The sequence below is a fragment of the Opisthocomus hoazin genome, chromosome 6 (genome assembly GCF_030867145.1).
Source record: "Opisthocomus hoazin isolate bOpiHoa1 chromosome 6, bOpiHoa1.hap1, whole genome shotgun sequence".
NCBI classification, from domain to species: Eukaryota; Metazoa; Chordata; class Aves; order Opisthocomiformes; family Opisthocomidae; genus Opisthocomus; species Opisthocomus hoazin.
In genome coordinates this window covers 9460339-9479163 of record NC_134419.1, presented here as the reverse complement: position 1 = coordinate 9479163, position 18825 = coordinate 9460339, and the positions used below count along the sequence as shown (strand labels likewise).

The following is an 18825-nucleotide window of genomic DNA, read 5'->3' as shown; positions in this document are numbered from 1 at the left end:
ACAAACCAATAACAGAAGTATGACAAATCGCTATTTATTATCTTCACATATCCCAAGAGACCTGTAATCCTTACAGTGAGGATAACAGTTTTCCCAATGGTCACCATTAATATGGAAGGAAAAAAGTGTCATTCTGCGAACAAGATTATGCACTCTGAAATTTCACAGACAGCCACTTTGCAAGTGAATTGTGATGCAGTTAATAAGTGTGCACTGGATGATTTCAGTTTATTTTCCATTTTTAAACCATTATCACATTCTTATGCTCAAGTATGGTACATTTCAATATTCCGTTATTATTATCTTTCAAGAATGAGATCTTCTTGATCTATTAACATTTTATATTCAGAGCACTATTTGTTAAAGAGCTTTCTATGTTGTTTGTGTGTTGGAAAAAGTGATTGTGCTGTAATTGGCAATGTCCTCATGGAAATTCACCTATTAAACTGCATAATTTATGAAGAGACTGATACAATACCTGGAGGAACGAGCTGTATTAGTTCAAGTACTGTTGTGTCAACTAGAAAGGAAAAAAGTTTTTTCATGAATTAAAAAATACTAAAATGGAAAGTAATTCTTATAGTCAAAACGCAAGAAAAACGGCTCACTGATTTAAGCTTCATAGCACAGTACATAACTACGCTATTTCAACTACACAAACAATAAGAGAAAATTACGAACAGCTTGCATAAATACCACAGATGAACACAATGGCATTAGCAGTATACAAATGACAACTCTAAATTTGACTTAGAACTTGGGAAGTTCTATCTGCTGCCAAGTTTGTCCTTTGAATACAGCTTTTAAAGACAATGATGCAAGCTTTGCCACTTTTTCACATAACTCCCAGTACGAAGGAGCATATTCCTGGAGTTTGAGTTCAGGGTCAGTGTTGTCTCACTACAATTGATTATGTTCCACATGTGGCAAGACATGCCAAATTTCATTTCCTTAAAAAACAAAAAGAATAATTTCACAAAAATCAAAGGTTTATGCTGACATGATTTAAAAACTCATCAAATAAATAATCAGATAAAGGAATCTGTTACCTATCTGGATAACCAGCTGGATTTTCCATTAATTACAACTTTTAACCCTTTTCCTGTTCTAAAGCATGTAGCGTACATTTCTAGAGGTATTTTGTTATTTTAACAGTATTTTGCGTAAGTTACTAGTAAACAAAAGACAGCAAAAAACTTCTGCCTGTACTGACAATGAATCCTCTGTTCTGAAAACACACTAGTGCTAGTGTCCTACTTATTTAGTAATGATATACTACATTGGTTACCCACTAGCTTTTCAGAACAGGCTCCTGATAGAAAAATCATCACATACTTTCAACCTCCGAAAGTCTTTAGAGACCATACATGCATGACATCAATGCATACAACATAGTATACATAAAAAGCAGAACCTACATTCCAGTAATGCCACAAGGTCTCCAGGATCAATGATATCAGCAAATGCCTGGGAAACAAATTAATAAATAATAATAATAATAGCATGGTCAAAGTCATCAGATGGACCTCTGGGGAAAGAAAAGGGTGAAAAAAAAAAAAATCAGTATTATTCTTTGCTTCAGATGGTTGCCAAGAGTCCTATCCCCACTGGAAAAAGAAACAAAACTGAAATTATCATTTGGCACATGATCAAATTCATTGAAAGCTAGCAGTTCTTGTCATATGCTTTCTAGCCATTCAGGGTTACCTCTCCATATTTAAATTAGGAAGTATTGTGAAGAGTTGAACACGTAGAGATAAGTATTATCTGAGAAAATTTCAAGAGAGAAAGATAAATTGGTGAACGTACTAGAATTCTGATGAAGAGTATGTTCTCTAATATATTAGTAATGCTTTAAGCTTCATTTTCATGGAAGCGACTATTCAGGTACAAAGTACTGTTCAAAGTTTTTTTTTTTTCTTGAATCCCATGTGAATAGATGGCAAGGAACAGGGGAGGATTTTGCACTGGATATTCAGCAGCTAATAGACTTCCCCCTAATTCTGTACAAAAGTCTCAGCAGAGTTGTGTAGGTCACTTTGTTGTTCAAGGTACCAAGCACTAAAGAATAACAAAGTACCGGTGCTCTCCAAGTATCTAGACCTAATCAATAGCTATTTGTAAGAAGACAGCTATTATTCTCAGCTTTCTTCTTCACCTCTTTTGTAAGGAGATAGATCCTGGTGTCTTGGAGTTTCCCTAAATTACAATGAAAATAGTATTCAGTACATATCCCTTAAGTAGTTTGTGGTAAGCTTGCCTTTAAAGAACTATGATCTTTTTTACTCTTCAGTACATGGTGAAATTATCACTGTTTGTATCTTACCCACATCACCAGAACATCATTGATGTTTACTCAGTCTGGTTTTCAAGGAGCTAGGGGACGCTTAGAGGAAAAAAACTAGAAAGGGCAAAGGATTATTATTCATAGGTAGTCAAGAAGCCAGATCATATCTGTAAGATACTGTGTTTCATTATCCCTGTGGTACTAATAATGAGGCTAGTAGGGACTCAGAATACGTGATAAACAACTATAAATCGTAAGGCCAGAGTACCAACCTGGGAACTCTGGTGACAAACCATGAAAAAAGTATCTCAAAGGGAGAAAGATGTCACCAAAAAGGCTTGAGCTGCTATTCTATCTTTCTGCTAAATTAATTTGTCTCTCCTACATCTTACAGTCTTTGTTCTTCACCTTGCTGTAATTTTTACAACAACATTGAGTTCCTTCCAAGACAGGAAAACAAACACTGAAAAAAGGACAGTTCACAAAAGAATAAACAAACACCTAAAAAGCCTCATCATACATTACAATCTTCAGTACGCAAAATTCTTGAGTCATCGCGTGGATAATATAGGCACACACCTACTTTGTGCTGAAAAAGAAGTTAGAATTCCATGCCATCCTCAGTGTGATCACTTGTGCTCAGGGGTTTTGCAGAGAGGTTTTGTGGAGCTTGGGATGGGTTTTATTTGGTTCGTATTAGCTCTTGACAGTATCTTACCTTTTCAAATACTAGTTTTTCTTGAAAGAAGAGTGGAAACGCTGCAGGGACACATTGAGTTTTTTTGTACTGTCCAAGTACAGAGACACCGAGATAAAGCTCCTCTTTGTCTTTCAGCAGCACTCCAGGGCAAGTTATCTGCAACAGTAACACATTCATTAAACAAACTGAACTTTAGTTACAGTAGTCACAGCTGTTTTCAAGATAAAAATGAAATTATCAAGGCTGAAATGTTTCATTTCTGAGCCAGATTATGACAGATTAGAGTGAAAAAATTTATTTTCTAAAGCAATTCTGTTTGTACAGACTGACCAGGAAAAATAGTCACAATTTTAAAATAATCAGAACCAAATACTGTTCCATTGTCTTCAACCAAAACTGAAACCTGGTATCCCAATCCCAGGTTAATATGGTTAAAGGAATGCACTCACTATGTAAGACTTAATCATCAAGGGTCACGTCAGGTTCTATATGAAGAGTCACGTACAATGAAGTCTACATGATGCCAAGACACAAAAACCCTTCCAAATTTTAGCCTAGACACAGAGAGAATGAAGCTGGCACATGTGCATGCTTAGATATCCATTCTCTGTCCAGCCACCAAAAAGGGCACGTTTATTTGCAAATACTATTAATTTTAATTAATATTAAATTTTAATTAATATTTAATATTTAATTAATATTAATTTTGCCTCTGATACGTAAAAGAGAAAAAGTATCTGTTGTTCCGTTACTATCAGACACATGGCACACAAAGTTTTATCTGAGAAGTCTGGCCACTTTGGAGGATATTCAAGGCACGGAAGGCTCCTCATCAGGCTGCCAGATACAGTCACTAATCTCTCAGCTTCCTCTGGACAATTCCCGTTCTTTAAGTGAGAAAAAGTTGTTATGTTTTTAAACCTCTGATGAACTTTGGACATTCTTACTTGTGTTTTAACTGCAAGGATGTACACATCTCATTGCAAAACTATTTGCTATTTTCTCCAAGTCACACTGTTTTACTCTGCTACCTAGCCAGAGAATTGTCACCTTTCACTTCAGTTCTACTGCTCACTTTTTATTGCAGTATAGAGGTTGTCTCTTCCAACATAAGGTTGCTGGAGAAAGTGTTCAGACTTTCAATTGACAGGTAGAAAGACAAAGGAAGAGAGTGACAGGAATTAAAGTAAGTGCTTTGTTACAGTCTCCTACTCCCAAATGAACATTTTACTTGAGAAATCCTAACCGGATCTAAAAGAAAACTATATAAACAGCAGAAAAACACCCTCAGGTGAAAGAAGGAACGCAAATCAAAGGCTGATAGATTATTATAGATAAAGTATAAGCTAAAAAATAGTGCTTCTACTCATAAATGCCCAAGGAGGACAAAAAAGGGGTTTCTCTCTCTGTTAATGAGGGCTTCAAATCTGCAAGAAAAGTGCCAGAACAATAGATATCCCAATTGAAACAGACTGTCAAGCATTAAACAGCTTGTATGACACTCACACAGTTGCAAGTGTGAATAGGAGTGAGTGAAAGAGACATTTCATTCATACAAGCCAAGATCCCTGAAACTACATACAAGTCATATTAGCTTAGTTCTCGCTTCTCTTCTCGACATTTTTATAGAATTTACAATCATTTTTAGCTGGGGGTTCGTGCATTTTACCTTATAGAAAGCAATCAATATTTGCCTATTTATTGAGATGAAAAGTGAGAGGTTTGAAGACATTGGAGAGGGCAAAACTGCAAACAACAGGTGCCATTTATTCTGGCTATCTTGTAAAAGAAAATAAACTCATATAAAGAAGAGTGGGGCAAGACAGCACATGTGGAAACTTGTGCTTCTACTACCCTTGAGATAAACAGCACAATTCATTGCCTGGGCTTGAACATCAAATCTATGATGTTCATGTAACTTTAAACCAGCTCCAAAAATGAATGACACATGTATATCTGCAGTTCATGAAATCTATTTCGTAATATGCGATGCATGGAGCTGCTTAACACTTAGGAGACAAACTGAAGCTCTTATCGGATTGCAGACTGCTCAGGTAGGATGCGGGACCATTTTAAACGCTATAATAGTATTATCTATGGATCATCTAAGGAAGAGGTATATCAATGCTGCAATTAACTGATCTCACAACTGACCAGAAAGACAATGATAAATGTCTAGGATAGTGTTACCCTGGAATCCTCTACTGCAATTCCCAGGAGGATGTGTACAGACGTGTACCGGCCCTCATGTTGGGACATCGTAAATAGCCATGAAGAAATCACTGCATTCATCTCATGGAAAGGAACAGAAATCTACTGATCTACAACCCACTATGGCCTTTGTTTTTTACACGCAGTCCTAAAACTGTAGCTGCATATGTAACCAATGAAAAAGGCAGGTCTTGAAAAATCCCTTTAATTGCCGATTACCATCTAAACAAGAAGAGTTCCCTGTAACGGGCAATGGACAGTATGACCTTCTAGTAAGTGCAGACTTCCAGATAGAACAGTATTTTGGACTTAGAGTTGCAAAAATAATCTTCTCAATGTGAAGAGATGCCATTTTAGTCTTCTTACCTGGCAGTAATCCACAACGCTATTAATTCATCTTAGTGCTTAAAGCTTTACCTACCTTCACTGTCTCATTTGTGAATTCTCCATATAGCAATGACACGAAGAATAATGTGAATTTAATTCTGTTGCTGCACGAGCAATCTAAATGCCAGCAGCAGAGGTACGCACCAAAATTAGTCTCCAAAAACCAAATAACAATGAAATTGTCTGAGCAATCATGAATTATTCAATTCAAACTAATGGCAGGATAAATGAAATAAGGCCTTTAACTAAAGTTTTCCATTTTAGAAGACCAACCTTTCAGAAATGAAGAAAACTTGCAGTGAAATAAACCAAAGAGCTCATAGACTCAGATCAGAAAAGACCTTGGAATTTCATTAAGTCAAAAGGCGCAAACCCCATCTGTATCCTAAAGCAAGGGGAAAAAACAAAAGGACAGAACTTCTGACACAAGTGGATAGGTTTCAAAGAGGGTTGAGAAATACTCAAAGCATTGTAAAAGAACAGGAAGAGGAATCAGAAATTTGGACAAGACTGTAGTCACAAATAAAGCAAACAAGGAGAAAACAAGTGGATGTAGAATAAATCAACCAGGATGTGAAAACTAACAAATCTATGTCCCAAACAAAACTGAGTATTTTGTTTTGGTTTTCATGATACTGAATACAGGAGCAAAATAATAGCTTAAAGAATGAAACGATGGGAACTGAAGTTACCCAATGTGCACTAGGCCTGGTCCAACGAGCCACAGGGAGGCTGAACCATCTTCAGCCTAGGTTCTGAAAGAATGTAATATTTCTTGCTGGATCTATACATTACTAAAACCTATGTTATGAAAACAAGGATAGTACCATCTGCTGAAAAATAACAACACAAGGCCCACTTGAGGCAGAAAAAGATATCTGAAAAATTATAAACCCACTAATCAGAATATTTAAATACACAAAAGTAAAGAATAAAGGACATGGAGGAAAATATGACTACAAAAAAGCCCAGCAGATGGTGTTTCATAAAAATAGATCAGTCAAGCAACACCTGACATTTTCTTGAAAGCCTGTTTTCTGGATAAAGGATATCTAATTTACCTGGACATCAGTAACATCGTAATGTGCCACATGAGAAATTATTACTTATGATGCAGACAATGGGAGTTAGGAAGAAAGTCCTAAGGTGGTACAGAGCTGGACAAAGGACGGCATCAATAACATGCAAAACTGAGAGACATCAAGCTGAGGGTTACTATTAAAAACACTCCTCTACATATCCGGGAATCCATGTCTTTTAGTGTTTTTAATGACTGACACAAGAAGTCAGAGTGTTCTCACAAAATTTTTCCAATTAAAATTCAGAAATCAGCAGAGGTCAACAAAAAGATACAGAAAAACCATGGTAATAGAGATGAGATGCATCTACTGTGTATTAACAACAGTTTCTGCTTTTGCTGGGGGTCTCGCTTTCAAAGTGGGCTGAGGGGAAGATGATGAGTGTGTTAATAAATGACAGCATAACTGTAGTGAAGCTGTGAAGAGACTAATATTAAGACATATAGGACGAATATTGAACTTTTTTTTTCCCTGACATCACCTAAGCCAACAGTGAGACCCCATCTGGAATGCTGAATTCAGTTCCGATCCTGATCAATACAAATTCAAAGTAGAATTTATTAAGACAAACACCGACTGTTGAGATAGCGGAATGACACCATTCGGGTGATACCCTTACCATCTACACATAGAAATTCACAGCTCTGTTTCAGAGCAGCTGCACAAGTTTGGGAACAAAGGTGCTTAAGCAATGAGGAATACCAGGTCCATTTCCCAGTATGTACTTTCTGGATCTGCACTTGAATTTTTCGGATGACACCTCACGTTTTCCTTTCGGCAACAAATATTCTGGCAGCCCTTGCCCTGCGAGAAGGCCTAACTTCTGGATCACAGTGACCAGGGCGTATGACAGCTCTGTCTACCGAGACAGCTACTGAGCTCTATTGACCTCAACATACTCATAGGAGTATGATGCAGATTTTTACTTTAGTCCCACCTTGTACATAAGCAGAAAACTTTGCAAATGGAATTGTTCTAACATGATTAATGTAAAAACTTTCCCATTTCACATCTATTGACCTCATCTCCCCGCCATGTAAGGCCCAGGTACTTGACATACCCAGTGCCACCTCCTGCCCCTCACAGGGACCTCACCCCTCACAGGGGCGCATAAGCCCCATACAAGCTGCTGTTTCCCGGGATTTTTTTTCGCTCTGTTTCCTTCAGGAGTGCTTTTCCCAGCTTCCCAAGAATCAGAGCCTCTCAAAACTGACTTTCCCACGGGAAAGCGCGAGCTGCGAGGGAGCACGGCAGCAGCCAACACCAACGGCGGGGCACAGGGCCCGGCTGCCGGAGGACGCACACACAGACCAGGCAGAAGCCGCCCGGGAGCCGGCCTGAGTTCCAGACGAAGCGCGGCCCCTCGGACCAGCTTCCCAGAAGCCCCGCGCCGGGAGCGCGGGGCGGCGGCCGAGAGAGGGGGAAGCGGGGCGGGAAGCGGCGCCGGAAGGGCAGACCGCGGCTTCTCCTCCCGCCTGCGTCCCGCCGCGCCCCGGCTGAGGAGGGCGGGGGCCGTGGCCCGGGCACTCACCGAGCGGACGTCCAGCTGCAGGGCGCAGAGCAGCGCTCTCCGCGCCATGGGCGGGCGGGCCGGGGAGGGGGACCCGCCGGCTCCGGGCCCGCTCCGCCTCAGCCGCGCCGCGGGGCCGAAGCCGTTGTCACGGCAACCGCTGCGCTTCCGGCGCCCGCCGCGCTGCGCATGCGCGCCCTGCCGCGCGCCCTCCGGCGCGGCTTCCCCTCCTTCCCACAATGCCCCGCGCCAGGGGCTGCTGCCCTTCCCGCAGTGCCGTGCTGCTGGGCCCGGCGCGTCTCCGGACAGCGAGCCGCTCCTCGGGCGCGGCCGTGCCCCCCCTCAGCCTGGCCCTGCTCCCCGCAGGGCCCTCGGTCCTGGCCACAGTCTGCTGTCGCCTGCTCTCTTCCTGCGCCTCGCGGGCTGGCGCTTCCCTCAGGGGCCTGTGGTGCTGAGGGGGAGCTGCTGGGGTGTATCGGAACTGGAATGGTTTCCGACCCCTCGGCCTCCCGACGGACAGGCGGTCACGGTGGTGGGTGCGGTGTTGAGAGGTGGGCTGCTGGCGCAAAAGCTGAGGCGTCCGGCACAGGGCAGGGAGCCAGGGCGGGCCACACAAGAGCAGAGGGCTGCTGCGGGGCGTCTGAAAGGAGCAGAAAGCTCGTGACATGTCTGTACCCCTCCGGCTTCTTCACCCGCCTGTGGAAAGCTGCCAAGAGAGCCTTCCCTTCAGAAAAGGGGGACGTGAGCCAAGTTTCACACAGCTCCAGGGCTGAACTGCTAAAAATCAGTGAACTTCCATGCTTGCTTTTTTCTTTTTTTTTTTTTTCTTCTTTTTTTTTTGATGCATGCTTGGATTTCAGTTCCATGTTGTTTTAGGCATCTGGGCCCTTCTGGCTCTTCGAGGATCCTGTTTTAGTGTGCTCTGTGGGTGAGACACAGAGTGGACGTGGTCTATTCTGACTGGTCCCATTTTGAGAGACTCGCCTCCACACATCTGAAACTGTCTTTTCAGGCCTACCTTCCTGCTTTCATTACTAGACAAATCCAAATTTATGGCACATGGGTTGATTACAGTTATGACTCTGTCAGTGGTATTCCCCAACTTCTTTGTGACTAAGTTGTTCTCAGCATGTTTACAGTCACGTCTAACACCAAAATCGTCTGACTTTCTGTTTTGGCAACTGCAATTCATTTCAACCTCAGACTGTGAAGGGGTTTAAGCTTTTAAATATTCTTTCCAAATTCACAAGTGCAGCTGTAGAGAGGGGAGAAAACTCAGTGGATAGCTTTAGTTGCCTCCAAAAGAGAGCAGTGGCTCGAATGCATTCCATGGCTTGCTTTATTTTAATTTCACGATTTCAAATAAAAATACAGAGTGACGTAGAAAGCTAGTGCTAAGTGACCTGGAAAGAGTCGGCATTCTCAAGATGTTTTGGTTTTTAATTTTTAAAAAGGAAAAAAACTATGCAAAGAATATAATACACCAGTGCAGACAAAAATGAAATCTATAGATGGTTTAAGTATCGCTACTAATACTTGATACTAATCTTTCAAAATAAATAAGTGACTGGAAATGCAGGCCATATTTTCATTAATGTGACGTCTGTAAGAGCTGTAAGTCTTTTTTGTGTGAGCAAAGGACAGGATTCTCTATTTAGGGCCTGGAAAAGACTCATTTTTTAATTGCAGACCTCTAATGTACATATTAGGGAGGGATTTACACTTGGACAAAATAATTTTCTATGCATTGTCAATCCCAAGGTTATGAATAGCATATCAGATTTAATGAGAAGAAAATTCTCCAAGATACATAGCCTCAGATGGTAACAGTATTAAAATGGTTTATTACTTAGTTTCAGGTACCTTTTTTATACATGCTTTCTGGAGGAATAAATAATGTTTTAAAGATTGTGAAGTATGAGATATTATGGTAAGTGTGGCCGTATAAGGACAGAAGACATAAATGGAGAAATCAAACATGGCATCATGTTTGTGATGAAAATTTAATATCCATGTGCAGTGCCCTGGAACATAAGTACTTTATAACCCTTGAAAAAGGAACACAGGGCAGCACAGAAGGCTTCTCCGAAGTGATAAGGCAGCGATGACTTTCAGTGCTTTTCCTCGGTAAACCAGGGAGAATCTTGTGTAGGCTGGAGAGTTATGGCCTCTGCAGAGAGATTCTTCTCCATCCCTCTGGTCTGCAGAGTTTCTGCCACTTCACCTCGCTGGGCCTTGGAAAGAAAGGCTGCTGCTGCAGTGTATTTCCTGTCCAGCCCTTTCTGCAGCAGCGTGAGATCCATCTGGACCTTCTCGTCATGGTGAAATACATGATTTAGTTATATATTCACACTGCAGGAACAATGGCGCAGGGATTTGGGGGACAGCAAGAGGAAACCCAGACTTTCAGCACAAATCCATTTGCTAATAAGCAAAACTGATAAGCAAAACCATAAAAAGTACATGCTACTTTAATAGACCTGAGGTTTTAACTGCTATAAAATTTCCCTGCTGTGAAAGTGCATGAATTCCTGTGCTTTTACAAAAGTAAATCTTCTTGTAACGCTACTTATACTTAGTTCCATTTAATAAAAAAGCCTGGATGACAGCTCTGCATTATGTTAGGGTTTTTTGCAATCTTCTCTATTTAAAATCTTCATCTTTTTCTGTGCTTCAGCTCTTCCGACATGCCTGCTATGGAAGAACCCTGGTGTCATCAAAATATTCAATTCTACTCTTAATTCTATCATTGCAAACCAGGAGTAACTGTCAAAAGAGTGAGGTTGCACTGGTTTAAGGTAATTGTCACAAGATTTATACCATGTTGTTGCAGTGCTCATGATGGTCAGACCTCAGGAGTTTCATTGTATTATTGAAATGTGCTGCAAAATAGGTAAAGTGTTAAAAATGGGAAGAGTCAGATTTGCACACAGTGGATATTCTAAAGCAGAATCTAAAAAATACCATGGATTAGACAGAATTAGATCTCGTAAGACTGGTGATCAGAGAGCAAGTCTAACATCGCTGAGTTTGTCAGGGATTCGCTTTTGGCTAAGAAGCCAAGAATGGTTTACTCCTCAAACTTAGGAAGGATTACGCTGGGTGCAAAGTGGCATCGCACAGTCGTTCTGGCAATAAGAATGAAGGAAATAAAGGAACTTTCCACATTTTTCCACCTTCTACTGCAGTTCTTACGAGTGTTGTCAGCAAGCAGTTTCTGCCTGCTTGAAGCCCCTGATGTTGACGGAGCAGCCAGAAGAGACCTCTGTTTCACTGCACACCGAGCCCTTTATTTAGATATCATTGCCGAGTATGATTGTGAATGTCTTGTCATTAATAACTGTAGGGAATTCCAGGAAGACATCTGCTCAAATAACAGCAAGAAATTACGAGATACAGAAAGATTTCCATATTAGAAAAGGCAAACAAACAAAACATTAAGACTGTTTTACTTTGGAGAGGAGAAAAACAAGATGTAGTACAAAAGAGGTACATAAGGGATCGAATGATATATAGAAATGGTTCTTCTGTTTACCCATGCCTGTTTATCCTTTCAAAGGACACATGCAATGAAATTAAAAGACAACACAATCAAAACTGGTAGAAGAAAATACTTCAGATAGTGGAATTCCTTGTCAGAAGATACATTCAACAGTATTCAAAGCAGAATCAGAGAGCTTTAGGGACCCCGTAGGACAGTACTCATGTGCATTACTTGTTTTGATCTTCTCACTCACTGCTAGGTTAAATGTGCAATTCACAAAAGTCAATTCCTGTGCAAAGACCTGTAGTCAAGGAAAACAGCCAGCAGAAGTTAAGACTAAATAATCCCAGTACACTATAAAGCAGAGCTGGAAGAATTTTCTTATGTGAGGGATTCTAATAGGATCTAAGGGGACCAAAGTGAATCACATTACTGCAGACAGTAATGTAACGGGGAAGGTAGAGTGTTAGATTATTGATGAGTACAGAGGGTGGAGATTACCTGAGGGTGTCAGCACACTCTTCACAAAATACATTTTCATCTAATCTTCCCGCTTTGAAGCAGGAAGAAAAGTTGCCCAGAAGTTAGCATTCATTAATATCCATTGCTTTAGAAAAAGGCCACAATGATTTTGTCAGTCCTGTCTTTGTGAGCATCTTGCTCTTTCCTAACATACAAGGACACAACCAGGCAGAGTTCTCAAGCTTCCTTGGTGAACCTACAAGTTGCTACAGGCAAAAAGCCACCTGGTCATGTTGTTAAGTAGGCAAAGCAGTGAGCTTTCTTCCCTGTGCCCTCCCAGTCTCACTAGTGCCTACTGAACAGCAGTTTTCATTACACATCTGGAGAAAATAAACACCTCTAACATTGCACCATGGCTCAGCCATGACAGAGCGATTCCTTGGTATTGCTGCTAAGCCAGTAATCGCTTTGGTGGCTGTGACCATTAACTTCACTGATTCTTGGTGTAAGGCATGCCTGCAACAAAAAAAAGGCAAGCTACCTAGAGACGCTGAAGTTTTCTTAACATGTAAGCTGCTTTCCAGGTCTGCTAAATTCGCTCTTGACTGGCTGCAGCTAAAGAAGAAATCAAATTTGATTTGATTACAGCCACTAGAGGAATATTCCAGATCCTGAATTCAGTTGTAGTAATTGGAAACATGCTTTTTAAAGGAATGATCGAAATTCATCTAAGAGATGACTTTTATGAATACAGCCTCGGGGATTCACAAGTGGTACAGATACGATCAGCCAAGACAGCATTAGCTTTATACCCCTAGAAGGTTCCTGGGCTCTCCTTACTCAACTCTGAAGACGTAACACTTCCCTTTTTGTTTCACATTTTAAAAAAATTGTCTTAGATGGAGACATTGCCCCGGCGAAGTTTTTGTCTGAAATGAAATTCTTCTAACCAAGTTATAAACCCCTGAAAATAGGGGTTTATAATGGGACTGCTGATGGACCCTTAACAATAGCGTTGTGAATGGTGCTGCTATAATTAATGATACTTCAGAAAGATTTATGGTCCTTAGACAGAGATAAAACAGAAATATCATTGCTTCTTTGTCTCCCATCCTTTTATCCTCTATGAAATTTTATGTGAAATAAGTCAAATGAAAAATGTAAGCTCTTAATCTTTTCCCAGAGTCCTGTCTCTCACTTGATGAACACTTTTGCAGAATAAATTAGAGCGTTTTATTCCTTATGCATATATGGCTTTGTATTTAAAAAGCAAAGAAAAGAACATTGTCGGGTTGGCAAAGCAACTCAAGATGATGGTCATGGAGGAAGCAGAAATTACCAGATATTCTTGTCCATTTTTCTGCCATCCCAGAGATGATGACTCTGATCGTGCAGTAAATTCAGAGCAGCTGGCTTTAAAGTGTATAAAAGGGCACCTGTATTCTGCATTGGAGAACCACTGCCCATGAAAAGTTTGCCATGGTGGCTCTGGATGCAGCAGCGATAGCGCAGGGGCCTGAGCAGAAAGCCAAAAGCTGTGGCTTGATTATAGTGGCTACATACCTTTGTGTGGAAAAATCTTTAATGTAACTAGGAAAGGGATGGCAAGAGGCGGTTGCTAGAAGCTGAAACTAGAAAAATTTGAATTCAGTATTGGGTATTATATAGTAACAGAGACAGTGAGTAACAACTGGAACAAGCTATCAAAGAGAAAGTGAGCTCTCCATCTTCTGACAATAGCAAAGGAAAATTAGGGGCTGACTAAAGAAATGCTTTTGTCAAAACAAAATGTACTTTAGTCAAAGAGAAAAGTTACAACAGTATTTAATAGTCCGTGATGCACAGGAGGCTACCGTAACGGTCTAACAGTATATTCTGTCTGTAAACATTATGATTCTGTAAAGCACATTAAAAAAGTAAATGGTAAAGTACTGCTCACTGAGCAGAGACCAGAGGAGAGGGCTCGGAACAATTCGCTTTGGAACTCCTGCGTTGCAGCACCTGGCATTGCCAAAGGAGATGTTGGGAGGGCAGCAGGGAGCGTTGGCTTCCGAGGCCCTGAGGGCAAAGGCACAGCGTGGCTCCAAACTCATCAGAGTTGGCTTAGCTGAGCCACTTGTGAGCAGGGCCAGGAAGCCAGCGTCAGACACCAGTGTTCAGGGGGAAGAGCTTTGCCTCTGGGCAGCCGGGCGGAGGCAGCAGCTGAGTAGGGGGCTGAGAAATGACACTTTTGGCATTGGCCACCTGAAATGCCAGTTAAAGCTCAAAATCCATCACATCCCATTATAGTCCTAGGCTCTGGCTTCTGTTAGCCTCGTCCAGCTCAGATGGCATCTAGTCACTTCTTTTTCAAAAGCCTCTCTGCAGTGTGTCAGGAGTTTTTTTCCTCTGCCCATTAAAAAGTAGCAGTGTTTGAGCATCTTCCATGTTAATTTGATTGACAACAGTGAAGTCACTAGAGAACCTCAAGGACTTTCTGGCTGGCTTGTTTTCCTGTTACAAATTGTAGCTTGTTTTTGTATTAGAAAAGGAAGCTGCAATGCTTTCTTTAAATAATAGCTGAAGTCACCCTGTCTAATAGGGAGCTCTCAGATCTATGCTCAAATTCCCCATGAATTATAACATTGCTCCTTTAAAATTTCTCCAATCCATCAGGAACACAAGGGTATTTTCTTTTAATAAAAACTTTCGGTTTGCAATGGAATTCACTCTGGAGGGCAGAACATTTTTTTTTTTCATTGCAAAGAAGATTTGTAAAGGGGCAGGACTGTAGCTATTATTAGAGTCCTTCCTAAAGAAAATCATCAAATCCTTTACAGCACTAGGCAGATCTGGGCTAGAAAGTATAACAGGATGGCATAGAGCAGCCCAGATAGAAACAGAGACAAAATGGAGCAGGAAGAAAGAAAAAAATGGAATCTCAAAAAGAAGAGCGGATGCCAATTAGAATGCTTGCAGGCTGCAGCAAGGGACGAATATGAGAAGCTGTAGGAAAAGAAAGCGTAGAGTCGATTAGTGTTAATCACAGACACAGAAAAGTAGGAAAGGTTTTAAATGAGCTTTAAAAAGCAAAAATTAAGTTAGCAGCTCGGAAGAGAATTCCAGATCCATCGAATGTAGGAGCAAAAATAAAATGTGGAATACCAGGAGATATGTCTGAGTCCTAAGCAATTAACTTCTGAAGGTAATAAGACATTTCTTTGGAAGTAGAAGCATCTTTCTCTCTCTCTCTCTCGTTCTTTCTAGGAGCAGCACTGTTTTCCTTATCCCGGTGAAAGTGACTCCCACCTGATTTCTTTTTCACTGTCCCGATGGCATATACATACCTGTTACAGGAGAACAATCCCTGACAATAAATTTTCCCAGGCACACAGTCCAGGTGAATTGCCTCTGGAGCTGGGTGACTCACAGCAGGTAATCTGGCACAGTATTGTGCTGTGTTCACGTAACAGTGGAGTTGTCTGAAGACCTGGGGGTTGGAGATGCGTTCCAAACGTCACCAAAGCCATCACTGACTTCAGTAGGTGTTAGAGCAAGATGGCTGGACTGTGAGGGCAGGGGTTCTCTGCAGCTCTGAGATATGAAATGTCACTTAACAATTCTATGCTGCCAGTTTAGCTGCTTCTAAAATGAGGACAGTAACACTTCGTCTCCAAAAAAGAAAGAAAAAAAAAAAGGCAAAAAAAAAGTGCGCCGATTATGTGCTGTTACAAGCTGCATAATACTGTCATTAGGAAATCCTGTTTCTAGCTTTGAATTTATCTGCAACATACGAAAGAATAGCACGGTGTTTGAGTTTACGTTTCTTATACATATGAGTCATCAATAAAGGTTAATGAGGAAACCTACACTATATGAAAAGGTTTTCTCATCAGTTAAGCACTTTCCTTTTCAAAGCTCTATATATTCCTATAATATTATGAATTTATTAATTGCTAAAAAAACCCCATAACCGGTCCCTTTTTTATTTGCTTACATGACATCATCTTACCAAATGCAATTGTTGCCTTAGTTCCAGTCCTCAGTTCTGGGTGTCTGCACCCCTGGCTCGCCAGCAGAACAAACTTCATCCAGACAAAGCACAGATGCGTACATCAAATCAGCCAGAGCTCCTGACACAGTTTGTGCCAGTCCTTTAACACTGGATTTGCACTGGCTGCCGAAGGACAGATGGTGCCAAACGCTGGACTAGCATGGAAAGTCAATGCCTAATGTAGCATAAAACCTGCCAGCGCCATGCCAAAACTTCCACGTTTTTTGAACAAATTTAAACCAGCAGAGTGAGTCTATATGAGATCAGTGTTTTACGTCAGGTTGCCACAGTGGTTTGGATCCAACACTAAGAGCCTTAAAGTTGCAGACTGGTCACACCCAAGCCTGCAGTCAATTTTTGCTCTCTGGTTACAAGCAAGGAGCACTGTGATAAAGCATCAATGAATTCAAACAAATCCTAAAAGACAAGTCTGTTTTCTGTGTGCTGGGATGTATTATGGTGATGAAGGCAACCCTTCTAATGTGGTAGAAGAAGATAGAACCTACATTACAGTCTCAATCCAAGCCACCATGATGTGGCTGCACAGGGAAGAGATGAGCTCTTGGGGAACACAAACCCAAAAGTTTCTTCAAGCTTCTTGCTCCATGCCAGGGACGCACGTGCCAGCTTTTCCAGTTAGACATGACTCTCTTTTAATGACCAAAGTTACACAAAAAAACCCCTCTGAAAACAGGGCTTCGTGTCAGAAACGCCTACAGAGCTGTAACAGCCACTTCTCAAATGTGCTGCTGCTTATGAACCACAAGAATAATACGGTGAAATGTGCCGACTTTTGCAGTTTTCCCCTCTTTTGTTGAAACTAATGAGTCACGATTAGAGTAATGCTTTTCTGTGACTCTGAAACCATTTTGCTTAATGAGGTACTAAGTCTTTATAATTAGGCCCAGAAGGGAACTGGGACGTGGCCCCTTAAGAGCAATAATTATTTAGGTTATTTATGGTAATAAAAAATTGAGAATAGGAATTCTTTGTCAGAATGTGACTATTTATTCTTTTACATATTGCCTAACAGGCAATTACCCTATTAAGGCAACGTTTTGTTGCTAAAGACATTAATTGAAATGTAAATTAAATGTAAATCAGCTAATTAAATTGATATGTAATGAACTTGTCATGCAGGCCTTTGAGATCAGATGCATTTTGCTAATAAATAAGTGTTATAGTGGTGCCATTGCTCACTGGAGTTAAGGTTGTTTAACATGTTGCGTCGATAACACTCTCCCTCCCCAAATTCAAAGGTTTGGATTGTGTCGTTAGAGCCCCGAATGAAGCTGGCACTGGGAGTTTCCAGATTTATTCCCTCAGATCATTTCCTGATCAACTTCCTTGCAAGGCAAAGTGTTCCCCGAATGGCGAGTGCTGCATGTCCCATCGGGATGCAGTCCAAGCTCTGTCTGATGCGGCTGCTCCCCAGAAATGATAAAGCACTTTGTCAAAGCCCTCACCAAGACCAATGCTGCTGGGTCAGATGGCTTCCGGACGGGTTCGTGTTGTTTCTCCTTGCGCTAAGGCCGGTTCAGTAGGGGTACCAAGCTCTCACGGTGGCAGGAGGATAACTCTAGATGTTCCTGAAATACAAAGAAATAAAATGAGAAGTGAAGCAATCAGAATTTGCTTGGTGATTATGTTGACAGCATACAAGGTAAACATCAAAGCCAACATCATCGAGTCAATACAGCAACAGCAGAATGAGCCAGAATAACCTTGTGCGCTGTCTGTAACACACAAGTAACCTTAATCATCAAAGTGTGGGCTTGTTACAAATTGTAAATTAAAGGGAAGGAATATGAAGCTATCTGTTCTTCTATGAAACAATCAGTTTTCCTGCAGCTACGTTTTGGGCCAGACCTACTAAAATTTCTGGCATAAATTCAGGTTCTGTATGGAAGATATCTTGGACGATAGAAGTCGCTCCCCTGCCAGATACATGGACAAAACTCACTGCGTACAATTATGCAAGAGTAAGGCAGACGTCATGTATTTTGCTTTTGAAAATGCTCAGGTCAGCACCTTACAAAATCCACTACCCTCTTCCATTCAAATCATGCAGATGTTTTGTGTGCGCAGTCATAAAGCTCAAGCAAATGTGGCAAAAAGGGCTGTGGAAGGGAAAGAATAGAAACACGGTTTCGAATTGCGGAAATGCTTTTGCAGAAAGTTTTCCTGGATCCATCGTGCCGTAGTTACACCTGAGTATTCACACATAATTGTTCTGTCTTGAATAAATCTGATGCTGCATTTATAACTTCTACCCAGAGAACCTTCCACCCTGCAATCCATCGGGGCCTGGGGGGTATTTAATAAACATGTCAACTACCACTCTTCTTTAGCTTGAATGCAGCATCTTGTTTTTTCCTACTGAAGAACACTCCAGTTTGGAGTTTACAGAGCAATTAAAGACCCTCATGGGGCCCCTGATATGTAGAGATTGTCAGCATATGTAGATTAGTGATTGTCGAGTTTCTCCCTAAGGCCGAAGAGCTCTTAGTCAAATTCCAGAGATCATCAAGTATTCAGATTTCAGTGGGCTTTGTGTCATACACAACATAGTGGCATAATTAAACTACAATGCTTCTTTTCTAATAAACTTTTGGATCTGGCTATGTTTCTATTAATTTCTTTTAATTAGCTATGATCACAAAATAAAAATG

General features: G+C 41.0%; 1 protein-coding gene across 1 annotated transcript in view; it reads right to left on the bottom strand.

Annotated features, from left to right (window-relative positions):
• SPATA6 (spermatogenesis associated 6) overlaps window positions 1-8258 on the bottom strand; it is a 46112-nt gene extending 37854 nt beyond the window's left edge. The window contains exons 1-4 of the mRNA XM_075424534.1: window positions 8196-8258; window positions 3006-3143; window positions 1419-1467; window positions 479-520 (exon numbers count right to left, since the gene is read on the bottom strand). Of these exons, the coding sequence (XP_075280649.1) occupies window positions 479-520; window positions 1419-1467; window positions 3006-3143; window positions 8196-8243 (277 nt within the window). The 5' untranslated portion in view covers window positions 8244-8258. The remainder of the gene's footprint in view (window positions 1-478; window positions 521-1418; window positions 1468-3005; window positions 3144-8195) is intronic.
• Between the last annotated feature and the right edge of the window lie 10567 nt (window positions 8259-18825).